Consider the following 16404-nt stretch of genomic DNA (forward strand, 5'->3'; position numbering starts at 1 on the left):
GCCGGCTCATACGGCTGTCCTGCTCGCGCCCACCCTGCTCTGAGCGCGCAGCATGGCCACTGCCTTCGCCTACTCGCTCTTTCGCATGATGGCCGCCTCGCCTCGGTTGAGTGAGTTTTTTGGTTCCACTTTGAGTGCCTTTTAAGTGCTCTCCTAATTTGCCTCTTTATAGCGTGAGAACGAGGCGGTTGAGTGAAACTATTTGAGCCCCGCTTTGAGTGCTATGCTTTTTTAAGTGTTTTATGCTTTGTTTGGCAAAATGTTATTGTTGACCGAATTACCCAGCATTATTCATTCTGAGCTGCGCCTGTGAGTGAGCGCCTTTCGATACAAATTAGCCGAAATTTGTATTTCATTTTTTATGGGCCCACCCCCTAGTGGCCTTTGGAAAAATCCATACATTTGGGAGATGAAAAACGCCGACTCTGCAAAAGTCAGCTCTGCTTCTTCGCTTTTCGGCCGCCGCCTTTTGTCCGCCCCTCCTTTCTCTCTTTTCTTTCTGTCGCTGGAATTGCTGTTATGACATTTTTATGAAAAATTTAAAATTTACGATTGGAATTGGACAACACACACGAGCATTTCCCCACCCCCTCTTCCTTGCTCACTATCTGCGTTCCCTCTTTCCAGGGGAAATGTGTGCGGAAATAAAGCGAATCTGCAATTTCTTAACTTATCCACTTGGAGAACTTTGCTATCTGACAGTTTAAAGGAGGAAGTGAGACAGGGATACCCTTTGAGTTTGTTGCATTTTATTGACGCATTAAACACATTTATAAGGTTTTATAAAAAAAATTCTAGATGAAATTAAAAATTAAAATTCTAATTCCTTGAATAAAAATTAACCATTCAAATATATACAAATAATTAATTAGATAAGATTTAGATTCGAATATTGTTGTCACCATATTTCCACATAAACTGCACACTTTGTTAGAAAAATATTTTAATGTGATTACCACATATCTGCCAAATCCGTTTCGATTTCCCAGAAATAATTATTTGCCTGAAATAAATCTTATAGAATTTTGCAATAATAAACCAATTAAACACTTTTTTACTTATTTTTATATTTGGGTATGTATATAATTTATTATAATTAACATTTTTGTATAATTCAGTTACTAAGTCACTGTATATTTCCAAGAAATAATTTTTTGCCTGAAATAAATATAATACTAATTCGCAATAATAAAAATAGAAACAATGTTTTGTACTTATTTTTATTTTTGTGAAGATGTTTTACATTTTGTACATTATTTAAATTTTTTATGATTAATAATTTTCTTAAGCAATAAATGCGTAATTATAAGTAATTATTGTTATAATTCGTACCAAACATGTTTTTCCTACCTAATAGTTTCTTTTAATTAACATAAATATTTAAGTTCTTTGGCTTCTGCCTGTTTAATGACCTCTCACCTGGCTGCTCAAATACTTAATTCCTTTTTAATTGGCTTTCACGTAGTTTTACGGCTCTTGTTCGAATACGATTGCCAAATCTTGGGCGATAACAATTGAATAATTGATCAATCAACGGATTGGGTAAACAATCAATTTTTGGCGCACTGGCTTGTTAAATCTTTTATGGCCAAGGGTGGGTGAAACAGCGTTAACGGCCGGGCGAGTGCTTTAAAATTAATTGCTCATAAATTCCAAATTAAACATTTTGCCACACTTTGGTTTATGTTTATGGGTCATACGGCGAGTGCGAATGAGTGGCCAGCACTGAGTGCAATCGAATCCACTCAAACACTGGCAAAAATCATTATGGTCTTTGGAGTTTTAATGGAACTTTTCCATTTTTAAATTATGATGCGCTGTTTTTATTTTCTTTGGTATTCTTTTCTAAGATAAAATATTCAAGTGTTTCTTTTCTTATTATTAATATATATTTCAAGGACATTTTAAATATTTATTAAATACTTCAAAAATCCTATCTAAGCTTATCATTTCGTTTACCCTCTAAACCTTTGTTACAAATGGGCTTTTTTAATGGGATAAACTGCTATTTAGATGATGGGACATCAAATATTACAAAGGAACTCAAGGAGTTAGTTCTTAACTGCAAGCATCAGCGTCGCCATAGCCACATAATAACTTCGAAGAATTCCCTAAGTGAAGGATTGTGGTTTTCTGAGTGTACTGCTGCCCAGATACTCAGCCCCTCACAGCGGGCTGTGATTTACTGCCCTTGCCCCGGGGTTATGGGATATGGGCCATAAGCTGTGGGCCCGTGGCAGGTGGGCCGCCCAACGACCGGAAAAATGTAAAACGCCCATTTTGATAATCAAAACAAATAATAAAACAACTTCACACGTTAGTCTGACACAACTACTGGTGCAACAATAGCAAAAACAGCCGTAACGAGCGCGCAAGCCCCATTAAACGATAATAATCGTAATAAACATATAAAAATTGAAACTGGGTGAGAGTGAGGGAACGGCAGAAAGTGCAGAAAAACGTAAATAAATAAAAGAAGCGTAATTTTCAACAATAAAACACTATTTTGAGTTGCCGGGGGCTGGGAGTCGGGTTTCGGTTGAGTCGAGTTGTGCGTCGAGTCGGGTTTTTCTCATTTCGGTGGTGGATTGCGTGGGATTGCGTGTGATCCTCAGGAGCGTTAAACAAAAGCGGAACAAACCATAAAAGAAACAGCTCCGTTGTAATCTCCCGTGCGACAGGTTGCATCTAAAACAAAACAGGCATAAAAGAAGGGAAACACTTGTAAAACAATAAAGTCAAAATTATTATAAGCAATGGGTAAATGGTAGTTCATAAAGGTAAGGTAGTACAATAGCTTGGCATATGACAAAATGGAACATTTTTTACCCATTATAATTGGTAACATAGCAGTAGCATTTCTTGTACAAACACTTTGATCCTTATTTCCATTATTATTGTCATGAATTTATTAAAAGTGATTTTTGTACATAGCTAATAAAAATTTTGTTTAGTAAATCTTTTTTTGTTGTTAATAATACTGGATTCTGGTTTGGCATTTTGCTTACTTACAAAGGTACTTTTTTATATATTTTCAAGATATGATTTGATATACAAATAGTTTTGTTTATATTTTACAATTTCTTTAGAAAAATATATGGTATTTTTGTGGTTTATATAAATCTACGCCAACGAGTATGTTTTTGACAAGCGTGGTTACTATTTTATACTTCTTATTTAGATGAATGGCAAGCTAACAGAAGCCGGCTCCATAATTTTATACTTATCTAACTCTTTTTCACTATCTGACTGCTGCAAAGCGATTACCCATGGACATTCTCTGCGCCATAAACATACTTTCCCGACACTATATGGCCTAACAAGTTGGTCAAACACAACACACCTATGGTTGCATTCGTGGCGCACTCGAAAATCCATTCGGTTAACAAGCTGGCAGCCAGTTTTCCTTTCGATGGTTCCCACAACCCCGGGCTGGGGAACTATTGCTATTGCCATTGCGAGTGCAATTCGGCGCTGAGTGCGGATCGTAAAGGCCGCTGGAAGACAGGAGTAATTGCCCATAAAAAGACCGTAAAGACTGTAAAGTATTTCGGCTCGGAGGCGAGTGCAGCGGTGAGTAATGAGACCGGAATCAATTGTCACTCGCCATAAAATCAATGGCATTGAGTGAGACTCGCCCCGAGTGGAAAGTGCTGCTCGGTGGCGGAAATAAAGAGGCGCCCTGCACACCAAGTTCGTTCCCTAATTTGATACACTTTTATAGCGTCGGTTTACGGCTTGTTTGGCCGTGGTCTCCCCTGCCCCGGCCCCTGCCCCGCTCGAGATCGCCTCCATCTGACGAATGAGTTCCTTCCACGATTACTAAATGCCTTCTCACGCAATCATTTTTTAATCCCCGATGCGGTCGGGTTTATGGGTCACCCCGAATCTGGGTCTCCGTGCCATCGTCATCTGCGCGGCAGCGATCTCGAGTCACCTCCGAATTACTCAATAAAATTTATACGAGTGCACACCTAATGTCCGCCCCTCTGTCTGCGTGTGTTTTCCTCTACTTTTATTGCACTTTAATTGCACTAATGCTACACTGTCTGGTGAAGTGCGCCATCCATAAATATTTATGTCGGTTATGGAACATACTGTACAGATAGGCCATCGAGGGGTCTTAAGTCTAAAGGATGAACATCAATAGTAGTACTTTTCACTCACCATGATTGCAGCTTGCTGGTAATCTAAAAATATAATAGGAAATATACATTGTGAGCTTTAGGAAATCATCTTCAAAATAAGTTGTATATCTAAATCTATATATTTGCTATAAAATGTCACAAGTTGTTTCCAAGAGTTTAATGTCACATTTTTGCATATCTGAATGTGACACAAAAAGTAAAACCAATTCTCAATTCCAAAAATATTTACACATGAAGAGTCTCTATACAACCGGGCACTGGGAAGTTGAATTGTTTCATAATGGGCAAAGGTCAGAAGAAAACAAGCTGCAGGAAATGACTCCTCCGGTTCCGGAGAATGAAATTCCTTGCGAAAGTCAATCGAATCACTGTGAATTCAGCTGGAGGGTTCTTGTCATCGTGGCGGTTGGTACACATTATCCTTATTCGATTTGGATTACAACCCCTTTTTTTTACAGATAAGCCTGATATTAACTTTAGCATCAGCATACTGGGGACTATTTTATGAAGGCTTAACGTACACATCCTCAACCAATAATATACCCATTATGGGCGCCCTTATTTGCATGTATGCAATTAATTTTATGATGTGCTTTAACTCCCGAATATTGAGAAGGTCCTCGAGCAATAACATTTTGATGGCACTATATGCGGCAGGCCTTCTGTGTACTCGCCCCTTTTGGTAAGAGTGAAAATATTGTATGTCTTCGGTGTTCATAAACCCAGTTTTTCGCAGCATTCCCTCCCTGTTCAACATACAAAAGGCGATCGATGGGCAATACGATATGGGTGAATACACAATGGGTGCCCTGTGCCTAGGACAAGACGCTCTAGTCCTAAGTCTCTTTATAATTTCGATGTGTATCCATATTGAAGGCGGAGGAAGTGGTGATGAGGACGACAGTTCTTCCGGCGATTCCGGCGGAGATTCCGGAGATGGTGGAGATTCGGGCGGTTCTTGAGAAAACTTTAAGCTAGTTCCAGAAACGTGAAAGAAGCTCCCCGCTTAACAATAAACAGCAGATTCTTTACCTTAACCTATCATTAAATTTTAACTATTTTTATCCTAATGCATCAAGGTGTACAAAATTGAATTCAAATTAATTTAGCAGCTCCCCTAATGTTTTCCTTGGCCGTGGCTAACTGAATGAAAATCGACATCCCGAAGGCAGTGTTTTCGTCATCGCCCGGGATGACGAGCGTGTTTTATAGGCCTCAACAAGACATTAAAACACACGCATACGCCCCGTCGGCGAGGGGAGGCCATTATGATACCTGCGGCGGTGGTTTTTCAGTTTTTCCGCTTTCCCCCAGCTGGAAAAAGTCGGAAAAGCGAGCGGCAGGAGGGAGGCGAGTGGGCCTCAGATGGTCTCTCTCTCGACTCGAAAGACGGGCGATGATGGGCTCGCTGCGAAAGGAGATTTCAATATCATAAAAAATCGTATTAAGAGAATCTCATATTGGGAATCGTAAAGTTTTTACGACCGTTTAATGGACTCTTGCAGTAAGCGTGAGTATTTACGCGCTGCTTAAAAGCGGTAAAATATGGCCAAGTGTTGTTGTGGGACAGCAGAAACGCAGGCGCACGCACCGCGAAGGATGCGGATGTAGATACAGATGCGAAAAGGCCGATGTTGCAGATGGAAAACTTCAATTAGGAACAAAAAGCGAGTTGGCCATCCAATTACCGGGGAAAAGTTGTGAATGGCCAGTGCACTGGAGCGCCATCTATATGCCGTTGGCTGAAACCGCCGCTAACCAGTTAACGCCCTCGGCCTCCAAGCAGTGCAAGCAGTGCACATGCGTCCTCACTAATTTGGGCTAGGGGGTGGGTCGGCAAGGCAGTTCAAAGGACTCGAAATGGAAAATTCAGCGAAGAAAGAGATAGTATTGGATTCTCGCCAAAGGAAAGAGAGGTGTCCGATAACGATCGCCAATAAGTGGGCGGGGCTCGTCATTGCGTCATTATTGGCTAAGAGGCCGGCGCAGGACATTCGGGTCAACCTCTTTTTGGACGGGTAAAATGTCAAAGAAATGGGTGTGGCAAAGGTAAATCAGAGCTGTGGTCGCTCTGCTCTTGGAATTTGCAGTTTTCGACCTCAGTTCTACAGCGATTTTAACTAAAACGGATCATCGGGTTAGCGTTGAATTATTTTCTAAGTTATAAGTTGTACTAATTATAGAATATGAAAACATTCTGTGTAGTTTTATGTTAAGAAAAAAATGATTTGGTGATTAAAACGCGTCTTTGCTTAAGGAGAATAAAACATATGTGTATCTCTAGGAATCCATCACAGAACTGCCAGCAAACTAGCGATTTCATTGATTCTGGTTTGATGGATAGGAAATGACCTCAGAGGTGATTGGCAAAGGAAAACAGCAGTGCATCCTATTAGGTACAACCATTCTATTAATCATTACTTTCCGTATTCAAACGCAGACAGTGCAATCGATTCGATGAATCTAGTCGGTGGAAATCTCAGCCCTTGTCACCAAGGGCCAGACCTGCTAACTGGGCTCATTGGATGCCATTCGTAGGTGCAGTCACGTAAGGCGATCTATAGACTTGGGGCCCAAACAAATGGTGGAAGTATGGTGACAACGACCCGACGACTTCATTAGACGCGGCCATCCATCAGCCGGTGGCAAGAGTTATGTGACTGCTGGAAAGGATTTCCTACGATTTCCACCACTCGGATAAATCATATGCCCAATCCCTCTACGTGCACTGCAAAGAAAAATTACTGAACCTAGGCTGGGATTTCTTACTATCCTAAACTTATCTCACAGTTAAGGGCATATATATCCTACTCTTAATGCAACAGGTTTCGATATGGATGAGCCGTATAGTTGTATCAGTACCAGTATCATTTGGATGCGGTACTCCCACGCATTTTTTCTCCGTGCAGACAGTCGAATAAATCAGAAAGTCCGAGCAGTGCCGCTCGTAAAACGGATTCCGGCGAATGTTTGTTAATTATGGTTTTGCGTAACTCTCGCATTCGTTGGCCCCGGGTCAGAACCACTCGTGAGTGATTTGTATTTGGGCTCGTTAAAGTGTCCAGCGGAATGAAGTGCTGGCCAATGAGTTTCTTCTCAAATGCGGCGGCACGATCGCCGAGCATCTTCGCCCATTCCCGCAATCCCGTGGCCGCATCTCCGGGAAAAGGCACGTTTTCAAACGTAATTTGCAACAATTTAAAGATTTTTGCGCCAGCTCCGATGGCCGATAGTCGAATAGCCTGAGATTGGCTCGGCTGGTGATGGCCTCGTTAAAAGGGGAGTGCCCCGGGGGCGTTGAGAAAAGGGGGAGTGGCGCTAATTGGGGGGAAATTGAGAAGCGGAGAATCGAAAGCGCCGCATCTGGTTGCGAAATGCGAGCGTATCCATAAGTTCAACTGGCGTCTACAGAGGGAACATGAAGTTTTCTGGTAATCCGTTGGATTACAATGGAAATAGGCGAGCGAATAAGTGCGGAATTAGGCGCTTAATTATTAGAAACTCTCGCTTTCCTAGACTTGCTAATCGTAGAATAATTAAGGTTATTTAAAATGTGTTTTTACGCACTACAATAATCGATTTTAAACTATTTTGTATAAATTTTAATAAACTTAAGAATTTAAATTTCAGAACATGTTTTACTTAACATTTGGATTATATATATACATTTTTTTGTTATTTATTCAAACATATGCTAACAGCACTAGAACTGGATTTGAAAGTTTTAAATCCTTCAGAAAAACTTGTCATATTTCTTACTGCAATTAAAGTAATGGAAATTCTCGAGCCATATCAATTAGTTTAATTCGCTGTAAAGTGCGCCTGCAAACGTTCCATAAAACATGCTCCATTACAAGGGGTCTAATTGGGCGCATAAATCGAGTTTATTTCGTATAATGCTCGCATTTAGAGTGAATTGACCACCGTGACGCTAATTGCTGAACTCAATGCGATCGTAGCGCTATTTGCATGTTTCGGTTTCAAATTATTTCCGAATCGATTGGACTAAGTGGGCATAAATGATGGGCGCTTGGGGTCCCAGCTTATGTGCTCAATGGGGCGGACTCGCTCAGGTGACCTTTGGCCCCCCGAAAATGAGTCTCCGAAGAGCCAGCGACAGATTCACACGGGCGGAGAGTGGTTTCTGGGGATTGGGAGGGGGATTCCGTAAACCGGATCAACCACTTTGGCGGTGCAATGGCGAAGGCAAATGGCCGTGATAAGAGCACCGCCTCTGCACCGCCATCGTTTGGCCTGTCTTGAAGACCTTTGGTTTTTCATAAGTAGATTGAAATGAGCCCTTGCCAGGGCGAATTCCATTTCATCCCCTCAGCTGCGCACATCCCCTTTCTCTCCCTGCGCATTTCTCCTGGGCTCACTTTCTTTGTCTGTCTCAAGGCCCAAAACCCGTTTGCACACTGTGAGAAAATTGAATTTTCCTTAGAATTGTATTTTTAAAACCTAAAATTAAAAATTCACAAATAGTAACACATAGATATTATTTTTAAAAAATAAATATAAATAAATATTTTAAAAGAACTACTGCTTATGCAACTTATTTTTCCAAGTGCATCTTGTATTTTGACTCATCCATGCGGTCACTCCGGAGGTCGAACTCTTGCCAGTCCTAATGCGTTGTTTTCGTCATTTAATGCCTGGGTCATAGTCATAGTCCGATTATCGATTGACCGACTTATTGCCGGGCCGCCCGAGAAATCTATGAAATTCAATTGGAGAATTGAATTCCAATGGGTAACAAAGTGACAAATGAATTATCAAAAGATTAAAGATGGTGCATCTCACAGAAATGGTAGCATCCCACACAGAAACTATTTCTCCCTCTACCAATAAACTCCATAAAACCATGGCTAATAACCCCCTGGGAACCGCGGACCAGGTTCCCTAATTCCCCAACGGCTTGCTGGCGAATTTACGTGACGCTGACACTTGCTATCTGGAGCCATAAACTCGGGGGCCTTATCATCGCCGGCGGCCATTAAAAGGGAGTTTTACTGTAGGACAGGCCGCGACTTTAAAGCGGACGCACGACAATTATGCGCGCAGCCGGACATGGCGACTGTCCCCCTAGTGCACGTAGAAAAAATGCAAAAAACTATGAGAATTTAAATGTTAATACACTTAACTATAATAAAAATAACGTAAGGCAAGGTAAAAAATTTATTTTAAGTTTTTAATAATTTATTTGGCTTACCACTTTGTTACTTTAATATTTTTAAAGAATCTACTTATAATGTTTACGGTACCATTTTTAAAAGGAAAATGTATTTTTAAACATTGTTGCTGTTGTTGTATTTAATATAGCAGAATTTTGGTCTTACCACCTTGATATGTTGAATTTTCCTAATTGAAAAATGTATAATATATATTTCCAATGATTTTTATTTTATTCTGAGTGAGACTTTCAAGACATTGTCCGGTGTCTGCCAGGCGGAACAGCAAATTTATGGGGGCCGCGACTTGGCCGCATGGATCCAGTCTGGCTGCCAGTGCAATTATGCGGCGGATTATCTTGGGCAAAATAAATTGGCCAACGCTCGCGGCGAAACAAAGTCTGCCACTGGGCAATGGCAACGGCAACGGCACCTCCGTTTTTGGCGGCCACATCGCGTGCCACACATCGAGACGTGATTACGCCCCGCCAGCAATTCAGTTGGCCACATTATGCATATGCAGGGGGAGGGGAAAGCATCACTTAACTCACCTGAACGGCCATTCAGCATACTTAACAGGTGCTTTGCGGAGCGATTGAGACGTCTCACATAGGCGGCGGAGAGCTTTCAAGACTCCGAGACAAACAAACAGCTTGAACTTTAAAATATTTGCCTAGAGCAGAAAGGCTTAAATACGGTTCTTCTTCGGTGTTTTGAATAATTCTTTAGTAGGGGTTTCTTAAAAATATAAATTTCAGAAACCTTAAAGTCAGCAAAAATGGAAGAAAAAGGTCGAGGTCACCAAAAAATTCTGCAAATTATGACAAAATGCAAATGAAATGCTGCTCTCTTTGTACAAGAATATGGTTATTTTAAGTCAAGTTTGAGCTTCGCCATGTCAGCGAATTTCATGTTGTGGTGGGCAACTCGTTTCCACACTCATTAGATATGCCCAGATTTATTTCCCTTTAAAAGCACATGGGTTTCATTGTTGTTGGTGGCCTGGTGTACATACCCATATACTTAAAGGATGTGTGCGACCTGGCTTCTGCGCCTTGGAATTATCTTTTATTCACACAACGATTGCGCGGAATTGCGTGTTTTCACTCTCGGTTTCCGGTTATTCTCGACCCATAAATCACAATCAAAAGGAGCAGAACCACGAAATGTGTGTGCAGTACGCCCTTCGCGGCCGAGGGAGTGAAGGCCTCCAGATGGACTTCCGAGTCCTTTTTTTCCGCCGCTGCTGAAGGGTTAAACTGTCCAATTGCGAAAAGGGTCGTAAAATGCCGGATTTTCGCCTCGGGCACCCCTCGAGTAGTGACAATAAAATGGCAAACAAAAGTCGCAGGGTGACCAGTTCTCGAAAACCCTTGCCGGGGATATGGTAAAAATATGGAAGCGGCCAGGCTCGACAGAATGTCACACCATGTTGTCGCGTTTTACGACCGCCGCTCACCTTTTGTTTGCCCAGTTTATGGCCAGCAGACCTGCGTTTCCCCTGCTCAACCTTTTCGGCCCAAGTCCGCCATTTAACCGCTTCACTTTCGGTGCAAAACCGACTCGATTCGCAGCTGAAAACATGGCCAAAAGAACCTTTGGTTCTACAGAGAATTAATTTATCGATTCGCAAAAGTGTCGTTTTTTATCATTTTAAAGCAAAAATAACAAGCCGAGAAACTTGCTCACCTTGACCAAAGCCATTAACCGGTTGCATTTTTTGGCAAACGATTATTGATAAACTCGACCTTCGAGGACTGGCTGCGTAAAAAACTGCATCCGGAGAAAGGATATTCCCTGGAAAAAAGGCTAACAGGTAGAGGTCCGACAGCTGTACGTAAAAAACACAGGCGTTTGTGTTTGCGATCCTTAATTGCGCAACTCAAGGACTTCGGAACGCGGCAGGACTTGTAGTGTCGATAACACAGCCCGTGCAAATCGCATAACCCTTAAGGTAACCCGGCAAAGGACATGCGAATGTCCTTGAATCCGAATTCGATTCGACTAAAAGAGATTCCAAACCATCTTTGGGTAAAAAGAACAACGCAAGCTAATATAAATGATAGGTTCTTTAAATTTCTTTTTTCTTAAATTTAAGATTTTTTTAAACATTTAAATTCCAAAAAAATAGTTAAGGACCCGAATAGGTTCAAATGTGTGTATCTAAAAAAATATTACTTTAATCATCTATGGTTTCTAAATTCTCTAAACGATTTTGGCAAAGAATTCACCAAAAGCTATCAGTTTTAAATATATTTATTATATCATTACTATTATCATTAAACTAAAAACATTCTAGCTAATTTATGTTGAGTGAAAAAATCGACTTTAAAGTTCAAATTAATATTGTTTGTTCGTTCAGAATCATGGGCCAATACATTTTATAACTTGTTCCTCGAAACCAAACGAACTGCCCAATTAAGTCCAATCAAAATGGAAACAACCGTAAAAATACAAATAATAACGAACGTAAATGCGTTATTGGGCAATTCTACGAGATCGTCACAGCTGAAGAGGCGATCGACGATCGGCGGTCTGAAATCGGATTCTCAATACGTATAATTTCGGCTGGCTCGTTGACAACGCCTCACTGTCCGCCAAATCATTCATAATTCATTTTGTATGCCGCATAAATGTTTTTACTATCAATAAAAGCGCAATCAAATTAACATTAAACTTATTTCGCTGAGGTGGCTCCTCGCCGGCATCGAAAAGCACGTAATTATTTTAAAATATTCCGCCATTCCGTGGGGCCATCGCATTCTTTCACCAGGCTGAGTCTGTTTTCATCGTTTGTATTGTCAGAAAAAAGCTCAGAAATCATCGTCACATAAAAATAGAAATTGGCCGAGATATGTGTGGGCCGCAAAGTCTGATCTGCCGCCTCTTTGTCAGTGATTTTGGGGTTTTCGCATTTGTTTTAATTCAAATCGCAAATGTGTCGTCGCCACGGAGCTTGTTGACATTTTATTTACAATAGCACAAATGTGCAATAAAATTTAATGAACGGCTTATGTAAATGCCCCGTAATTGCGGACGGACGTTTGGTGAGAATAGCACGGCGAAACGAGCGTTTCAGCCATTTTCCATTCGGCCGGACCCTGGAAATGTGTTTTCCTAATTAGTTGCGTTCTGTAAGGAACGATTTCTATTTTCATGCCAGTCACATGCCCCGTCTAAATGGGCTAACAAATGGTGCACTTCGCCTGCGGCAAAGGGTGATCATCTAGAATTTTAATTATTTATAGAAGTGCCACATAAATCTTCGCCTGCCAGGGCGAGAGCAGAATTAATTTTTTCCTTTTAGTTCTCTTTTGTTATTTTCCATTTGCATCATCTGAAGGAATTTTAAATTTAATCAGTGTACTGCCTAGGAATTTGAATCTTAATCAGAGTATTTCTTGAGTGTGGAAGTGGATTTTGAGAGAGCAATGACATTGTTTATTCACAATCACATAATTGAGTTAAACCAAAATTACTAGCATTAAATTTATTAAAACTGTGCGAAGTTGAGAATCTCAACTGAGATTTTCACTTATATATGTCGAACTATTTATTTTATAAAAATATTTTTTTACTTTTATATGAGAAACAAAGCATTAAAATTCCTTTGATTATTACAAGTTATGAGTGTTACGTTAGGTTTTCAATAAGGCCAGTGAGTCATATTTTATGATCTTTAAAAATAGTGCTTCTTATTCAATGGTTTTCCAATACTCTGGATTCCTTCATCCCTTTGTGAGCCATTCCAATTATAATCCAATCGAGAACCACATCTGCAGGTGATTAAGCAGAGCATCCCGGATAGTTCCTCCGTTCCTCCATTACCATGAGCACAGCAGCAACGGAATGGCCAACCGCATAGACTATATAGACCATATAGACGGGCTGCCTTCATGGACAAGTGCATATGGCATTGGCATTGGGATGGAACGACGGGCGGGCGGAGCACCTCCACTTGAGCCAGTTGCTCATTACACTCGACTGGATAATTACGAGCATTTCAATAAACAAGCACAAGAATCGTGTGCTCGAACTTGGCTCGAGCCTGGCATTATGAACTGTTTCCGAACTGCGCGCACATAATACCATATTTCAAATTTCAATTAAGTCCAAGTGCTGAGAGAGCCTTCCCCCGTTCGTGTTCTTCTGCCCCTCGAAACAGCCCGCCAATGGCAGCTTTCGGTCTGTTGATCTTTACGTTTCCTATTTGACTTTTGACTTCTCGAAATATAAACATTTTGTTTTATGGCTTTCGATCGATTTCCCCCAGTTTCGGCCTAAAAGGGACTCAAGTGCAGTTCCACTTGGCCCGCTGCATTGCCAAATCCCCGCGATAGAGTCTGCTCTTCCCATCCCCCATCTTCCGTTTATGATTATCCCCATCTCTGTGCCCTGGGAGCCAGCGAATTAGATTTTAATTAAAAACTAGTTTTCGCTCTGCGTTCGAAACGAGCAGCGGGATTGGAGAGCTGAATCGGATATTTTTTTTAATAAACCATAAAAACGTTTCTAAAGTGTCACACTCAAAATTTGGGCTGTCACATAAATTTCGATGCCTTAAAACAAATTCCAGCGATTAAAATCTGAAAATGGACAACTTTGACCACCTTGGGCATTAGAGGCCCGATTGAAAAACCCGAAATTGAAACCCAGTCTCGCGACCGAGACTGAGTGGTCCGTGCGCTCGTATCTGTGGGATACAGATACCAGCCGGATTACATTAGGCAACACTTGGGGCCCGGAGATACGCAGAGCGCAAAGCATTTTGGGTTCGAGGAGAAAAGAATCCAGAAAGCCAACAGCCACAGCTCGGTGGCCCTTTTGCGCCAGAGAAAACAAAGAAAACGCTGTTCAAATTTACATTCCATTCCGAAAGAGTTTCTGGAATGGATTGGGGGCTACTTGAGTCTCCCTGTTGACTTTGGCGGATCCCGGCTCCACAATATTTTGCATATTTCATCGATTTTTCGACTCCGAAAACGAGTGCGCATAATGAGCGTGCGAGAGAGAGGGCCGGGCGCAGAGAGAGATGGCATTTTCTGGGTGTGTCCCCGCCGAGAAAAGGAGGCCGGGAGGGCGGAAAATAGAAGGAAGTTTGTCGCCAAAGAGGATAATTTAGTATCGATTCCACATCATATCCATGTCCCCGCCGCAATTTCAAGTCGCTTTCTAGCGAATCTAAGTCCCCGGCGCATAAATCTCGCTAATTTATGAAGGATGCGTGCGAAATGCCAACAAACTAACTCGCCCACGCCCTCGCCCACCTGCCAACCGCACCACCCACCGCAACCACTCTGCACCACCCTGCACCACAGAACGCTCCGCGGTTCGACTGTCACGCGAGTGGCTGTTCTGCATATCAAACCGAAACTCGAGAATGCCACAATGCGACTGCACTGGGAGAAAGAACTCAAAGTCTTGGGAAACGTGACTTTAAAATTAAACACTAAGTCCTACAAATCTATTTTATTTGTTCAAGTTCCAAAGTGTTTCAAAAGGATTTTATATTTTCTGTAATATTTATGACCATAGAAAAATGTGGTTTGAAAAATGTATCAAAAGCTTTAAATCATTAAGATAGTTTTCTTAAGAAAATGTTTATATCTTTTCGAGGGGTGACATACTTTAGTTTACTTTAACTTTAAAAATATTGCCTTTACGGGCCTTAAGAAGTATTTCAATTTTTTCGTAGTAAAATAGCAGGATATTTAACATACACACTTATAAACTGAGTTCGCTTTTTAAAGCGTGTCATTTTATTATTTGTATACACTTCAATGCAGATGCTTTTTCTCAGTGCATGGGAGTGCATGTCCGCGACCAAGCTTCGAATCCAAATCCAAGACCCTGACCATGTTTTGGCTCCGAGTTCGCTTGGCTCTTGTCTCGCTGACATCTCTCGATTTATTTAACTGACCATTTCTGTCGCACTTCGGCTAACGATTTTCTAGTCAAGTCGGCGTTCGGCGGGCAAAGTTATTGGACTTGCCCGACATTCCAGCGATCAGCGGACAATTTATGCAAATGTCTGGCATATTGATACTGTTATGCTTTTGTAATGGAAATGCCTGCAATTACCACTTGAAGCTCCATTGTGCACTGGCGCTGTGGAGGGCAATTAACGCAAATTAGTTTGTTGGGCTCTCCTCTTGCGAGAGGGAAAACTAAGGAAAACCCCAGGGGAAAATAAGTTATTCTCTCTATTCAAGCGAAGTCAAGTGGCTTAATTATTTTAAAGCAGGCATTTATTATTTATTAGATGACTAAATAAACTATCAGTGAGCCGGATGAATGTCACATTAAATAGCTAAAGCTTCCGTTTTTAATTAAAAGTTTGGGTAAATATAGTCCTGAAAATGAGTCTTGGGTTGCATTCTTAACCCCAAATAAGGTATTCAGTACTCCGAGTTCAGATTAAATCGCATTTTTCGACAAGTATGTCACAATATAATGTATACGAACGCCTTTTCCCTTGGAATAAATAACTCAAATATCATAATTTCCTGCTGCTCCTCCATCCGAAGACCCCATTATCAGCAGCATTATTGCGCTCGCCTTTGCAGTGAATAATAATACAGTAATTACGGAGCGTAATGAGCTCATATGCGGGTGCAAATGTCATTGATTACTTATAATGACCGATTATTATTTATATAGATGGGTGTTTTTGTGGTTCTCGCGCCGTTGAAGTCTATGTAGACCTGCCAGCGACTACGATCGCCGACGAAGCGCTCGTCCACAAATGAAATGAAGTCATAAAATTATTTAAATCTGTACTTAAGTGACAATAAAGCACATTATGTACATTTAACGATAAGCGTCCATTGCGGATGACGATTTGTGGAGGCGATTTTCAGTCATCATGAGACTTCAACTCGAAATATAAATATATATAGCAAGTATAGCCACTGTTTATATACGAAACTGATAAAAAGGAAAATGTACTGCCTTTCGGGTGGCACGTTATCCGCACCTGTCATCCAAAAATATTTAATTGGTGCAAATGCTTTTAGTGCGCGATTGTACACATTTATAATTTATTTCATATTTTGCACGTTTTTCGATCGGATTACAAGCTTTTA

The 16404-nt window shown here is 41.1% G+C and overlaps 2 protein-coding genes across 4 annotated transcripts in view; one reads left to right on the forward strand and one right to left on the reverse strand.

Annotated features, from left to right (window-relative positions):
* Positions 1–1203: 1203 nt before the first annotated feature.
* Positions 1204–16404, reverse strand: part of LOC108025203 (uncharacterized) — a 99904-nt gene continuing 84703 nt past the window's right edge. For 2 of the 3 annotated variants that reach the window (XR_006367640.2, XM_017095539.3), the window contains exon 6: positions 1204–2688. Coding sequence is in view for 2 of the 3 variants with exons in the window: in XM_017095539.3 (XP_016951028.1) it covers positions 2502–2688 (187 nt within the window). In the remaining variant the exon portion in view is untranslated. Of the gene's footprint in view, positions 2689–4167; positions 4191–16404 lie in introns of all 3 variants that reach the window. The other variant, XM_017095548.3, reaches the window with a different exon arrangement.
* Positions 4297–5185, forward strand: LOC108025199 (uncharacterized). Its single transcript, XM_050888807.1, has 3 exons — positions 4297–4553; positions 4607–4830; positions 4885–5185. Exons 1-3 carry the CDS (start codon positions 4308–4310, stop codon positions 5108–5110), a joined length of 696 nt encoding a protein of 231 aa, XP_050744764.1. The 5' UTR covers positions 4297–4307; the 3' UTR covers positions 5111–5185.

The sequence above is a fragment of the Drosophila biarmipes genome, chromosome 3R, assembly GCF_025231255.1.
Source record: "Drosophila biarmipes strain raj3 chromosome 3R, RU_DBia_V1.1, whole genome shotgun sequence".
NCBI lineage: Eukaryota > Metazoa > Arthropoda > Insecta > Diptera > Drosophilidae > Drosophila > Drosophila biarmipes.